Raw genomic sequence first — 5,206 nt, 5'->3', positions numbered from 1 at the left:
AAATCAGAGAAAGCCAAGTGTAGTGGTGCATTCTTATCTGCTCAACATTTAGGAGGGTGAGGCAGAAGGACCTCAAATTTCAGGATAGTCCTGGAAATTTTTTGAGATCTCATCTTAAATAAAATAGCCATGTGGCAGTCTATTTCACTTTCTTTTTGGGCTGCAATGTATTATTTCTAGATAGAATTCCATTAAAAAATATTTTCTCAAAGAAACAATATTATATTACTACCATAGATGGTTAAATAATCAGTTGAAGAATTGGCATCAAATATAACAATGCCATTTATGCAGAGATACAAAGTAAAATACTTTAAATACTTAATTTTGCTTTTGTGGTGCTGGGAATTGAACCCAGTGGCTTTGTGTATCCCAGGCAAGTATCCTACAACTGCACTCTATCCCTAGCCTTTAAATACTGTACTCTGAACTAAAAAAATTATGCTATAGAGTAAAAGAGCCAAACACATAAAGATCATATAAGAAATGTGATGTGCTAAGATTATACTAAATTATGGCACATGCAAAGTACAGCTATATTCAACATATTTAAAACTGGAATGCTAAGTTTAATGGACATTATATACTTGGTAATATTATTCTGATTGCCTTATTAGAATTAAGACAAATTCTGGAAGAAATTACTGAAATAGTTTATCTCTAATTCTGAAAATTAGAACTGAAGTGTGAGGCTTTCAAACTGAGGAAGCCATATGCTTAAAAAGTAGAAAGAAGAGGTATTCCAAATCACTCTACTGACTTTCAGCGGCATTTGAGATCTACTGTGTATAGTGCTTAAAGTGTTCGAAAGAGTTCCATGTATAAGAATTTGGGGGGAGAAAAGTCTCTTAAGAACAGTAACGCTTCAGTTGCATTTTATGGTACATAGATAGCACAAATGACTATAGCTACATAGGTAACCAGCTGGGATTATTTGTGGATGTCTACCCAATCCACTTTTTCTGACATCTACAACTTCCCTGGTTCATTCTGCAGAGTACTGGGACATACTCTGCAATCAAACTGAGTGGCTGATGTGGGAAAAAAGAATGACAGCAGAAGAGGAAAAAAAAACCCAACAACCCCAAGAAAGTCCTTAATGTGGACTATGTAGTACAGTACAGTAATGGAAGACTAAAGAGGCATAAAAACTATACTTTTAAATTATTAATAAAAATCTTTGTTTTAACAGCTTTTCCCCTTAAGTATCTGTCTATAAAATTGTTTTTTAAAATTAGATTCTATTGGTACATTTTAGATATACATGATGATCACATTCATCATAGAAAATTTGTACCAGTACATGATGCAACTTGCTTTTTTTTCATTCTCCTCTCCTCCCTTTGAACCTCTTTCTCCTCCCCATTTACAAAGCTTTGTTTCCGTGTTTTCCTTCTTTTTTCCCTTTTCCCCCCTTCAGTTTCTAAAGTTAAAAAAACAAGATGGCAATTTGCTTTTAAAAAGAGGTTTCTAGGGGGCCGGGGAGATGGCTCAGTGGAATAAGCGTTTCCCTGGCAAGCTCAAGGGCCTGAGTTCAATCCCTGGTTCCGGAAAAAAAAAAAAAAAAGAGATTTCTATTAAATGTGCATTTAAATTATGAGTTTAGCTGCCAAACTTGATTTTTGTCTTTCCTTAGAGGTTGTTAAGTCTGATTCCGTCAGCGGAGGTATTCCATTTTTTCCCAGTTGCCATTCTTGACAGGCAGGGTCAACTTCAGCTTGAAGGTTTCTAGTAAAGAGGAAACCTTCTATCTCAGAAGGTGAGCTAGTGAAAGATGGACTGTCCAACGGTGAGGTAGATTTTCCCTTTAACAAATAGAGATCTCACTACTCTGTAACTAATATTGTCCTCTTTCCATTTTTGTGTGATCTAGCCATCCTAGATAAAATTTAGTCATGGATACAGTACAGATATTGTACTCCTAAAAATGTCTCTTTAAGAATAGAAGAACCTTAAGCTTCCACTGGGTTTTTTAGTCCTCAGATTCCATTTATATGAAGCAAACCAGGTTCCTCTTTCCTATCCTGTATCATGATTTTTGGGGGTGTGATTTTCAATGAAATAATATTTAGTCAAGTCTACCTTGTTAGCGTTTGGCTCATGTTTTCATTCCATCAAGTCCTTCTCAGAAACTCCATCATCTTACTTAGTTTACTAATTTCCTTCTAATAGTGTCTAATTTATAAATGTATTATGTGGACCTTGGTTGGATAAAGCCACACATTTCCAGAGACTACTATGATGCACAGGTCACACCGCTTACAAGTGTAACTACCTGGGCTATGTTTCCCATCCTCTGCCTCACCCTGTACTGAAGAGGCTCTCAGAGAAAGCTTCCTGTGTCACTGGAAGCAAGAAAGATACCTCAGGTGATGCATGGGCTAGTCTAAATAGAATGGAAAGATTTAAGTTTCCAACCTGGCAAAAAGGGAATTAGATCTAATATGGCTTTGTATGGAAAATCCACCAAATGCATGCCCTGGATGGTCAGCAGTGCCACCCAGCCCTGTCAACTTAAATAAAGATATTGTATAATGTAGTAAGAAAAAAAGGTTTCAGGACATGGTTTTTCAGATTTAGATCCTGATACCAGGATTTGCTTGTTGCATAATGTGGGTGAGCCAGTTTCTCTGTGCCATGATGTTTTCATCAGGAAATAAGCATAATTAGTACAGTAACTACTTTGGTTTGGCAACAAAGGAATGAAGGAAGAGCAGTTGAAAGGAAATACAGGAAGTGATGGTGAAGGGGGAGTTGTATTCTTGGTTTTTAAAACTGTTTACTACAATTTACAGCTCAAACTTTTATTTATCTCTGCATTGAGAAATTAAGTCAAGGATGGATGAGATTTCTCTCCTCAGTACAGTACTTAGTCAGTGTTCTCAAGTTTTTTCTTCTGCCAGAATGTAGAACAAATGCTTATAGAGCTAACAATTAAAACACTCAAAGACTAACTTATAGGCAGTAGGTACTAAGTGAAGGTTTTACATTATACACGATATAATCTTGTCGTGTGTATTTTGTATTAAAATATGTACATTCTTCAGACATGAACAGTAATGACTTTACATTAATCAATTTTACTAATGGGCTACTGTGAATACAGGGTTTTCTATCCTCGGTACCATAAAATAAATAAATATATACAGGGTACTAGGAATAACATGACACATGTATTCCTCCACTCCCACCTAAGGGATTGAATCCAGGGCCTTATCCATGTTAAATATAAATGCTACCCCATCAATTTTCTTTCTCTCTCTCTCCCTCTCTTCTTCTCCCTTTCTCTGTGGTACTGGAGACTGAATCCAGGGGATACTGAGCTATATCCCAGGTTTTTTTTTTTTTAGAAAGTCTATCGTTAAGTTGTCTAAACTGGTCTTGAAGTTTCAAGTCTCCCGCTTCAGCATCTGGAGAAACTAGGATTGTAGTTATGCCCCACTGTGTATGTGTAGCTTTTACTAAATCTTTCTTTAACGCATTTAGTACATGGTCTACAGTGTCTCACTACTAGATTGGACTCTAGTGATTCTCCTGTTTTCAGTCTCCCAAGTGCTGGAATTACAGATGTGCACCAACACGCCTAGTCTCAATCACAGTCTCAGCACGCTCCAGGGGCAGGCTGGAATGGCACTCTGGGGATAGAATGCTGGTCCCTGCATCTGCCTAAGCAGGCGCTTTAATTCACTTCATAAATATTTCTTGACTGAATTTTGGTGGCACAATTTTTAAGTTGCTGTGGGCCACTGCTGGTGCTATCCACACCCTGACTCTGCTCCTGAGGCTGGCTCCATGTACGACTGTAGCTAGAGGCTAGTTGGGTTCCCCAGTGTCTAGGACTGTTCCTGGCTCAGCCTTGATTCTCCCTGTTGCATTCATAATACCTGAGGTTTTTTTTTTGTTACATTAAATATGTACAACAGAAAGGAGATGAAAAAGGATGAGAAAAGGCACTGAATATGAATAAAAGGTTCAGGCAGGGGAATAGCCTGCAATTTTTCACGTTCTATTTCCTTTCATATGTTGTTGGTTTTGAAAAGACATCTATGTTAATAGAATATACATGTTTTCCTGGATATGTATATTTTAAGAATAAATGCATATATAACTATATATCTATATCTATATATATATATCTAATATGTTTGAAAACTTCATACTGACCTTAGGGGGTTTAAATGGATAGTCTGGTGAAAAGGTAATATCAAGAAAGAACACTCCTCCTTCATAAACAGATCCTGGGGGTCCCAATATAGTTGACCTCCATTCATAAATGTTGTCTCCTTTGGGTCCAGCACTGAAATAAGACATACAAATGAAATCTGCTTAGAAGTTACATAATGCCTGGATTTTAAAAAATCAATTTATAGTAATAAATGGAGCAAGTCAACAGACTAATTCTATAATGTAACAAAGTCAACAAATCCTATGCTATGATCCATATGTTAATGCCATCATTATTCTATAAGTGAAAGAAATTGGTATTAATAAAACAGAACGACAAAGATTCTGTTGTGTCAATCATAAACCTAAGCTTATGAAACAAAAGATTCCAAGAACCAGAGGTAGGTAAACTACTGATTTTATTTATTTATTATTTATTTGATACAGGGTCTCACTACACAGCTTGGACTAATAGTGATCCTCCTGTCTCAGCCTCCCCAGTGCTGGGATTACAGGTATGTGCCACCATGCCCAGTTCCTTACACTTTAGACTGCTGAGCTATCTCCCCAGTCAGAAGCACTATTGATTAAACATGATGCTATTTTTAGGTCTTGAAAAGGGAGAAATAGCTTTGGGGTCAAAGAGATAAAATTTCAAAGCTAAAAAAAAAAAAACACTGGAAAACAGTCTAAATTCTTTTGCTAAAAACTGAGAGTACAAATGAGGTTCATGGATACCAGTAAATAAACATAATTCAGAGGATTCAGCTCAACATCATATCCAATCTGGGTCTTCTTTGTTTCTCCCTTCCCTGGGGCTCCCGGCACCCCAACATCACCCCATTTGTCATGAGCCATGAGCCACGAGGTCTGTAAATAAGATGTAGCATCTCGTTTTATAACTATTTTTTAACTACTACTTCTTCCCTCCCTAGAAGAGCAATTCTTCGAGGCACAGACTTTGTCCTGCTCCCAGTGCCCAGGAAGCACACAGCCACGTTGCTAGCAAAGCAGAAGTCACATGGCTGACAGTTACCAGAGC

At 37.2% G+C, this 5,206-nt stretch overlaps 1 protein-coding gene across 1 annotated transcript in view; it reads right to left on the bottom strand.

Moving 5' to 3' along the window:
• Positions 1–5,206, bottom strand: part of LOC101585338 (ubiquitin-conjugating enzyme E2 E2) — a 324,620-nt gene that overhangs the window by 78,614 nt on the left and 240,800 nt on the right. Inside the window, exon 4 of the mRNA XM_004634182.3 lies at positions 4,165–4,297. Coding sequence (XP_004634239.1) covers positions 4,165–4,297 — 133 coding nt within the window. The remainder of the gene's footprint in view (positions 1–4,164; positions 4,298–5,206) is intronic.

The sequence above is a fragment of the Octodon degus genome, unplaced genomic scaffold, assembly GCF_000260255.1.
Source record: "Octodon degus isolate 3935 unplaced genomic scaffold, OctDeg1.0 scaffold00059, whole genome shotgun sequence".
NCBI classification, from domain to species: domain Eukaryota; kingdom Metazoa; phylum Chordata; class Mammalia; order Rodentia; family Octodontidae; genus Octodon; species Octodon degus.
Note: the sequence above shows the minus strand (reverse complement) of the source record. Positions and strands in the feature narration are given on the sequence as shown.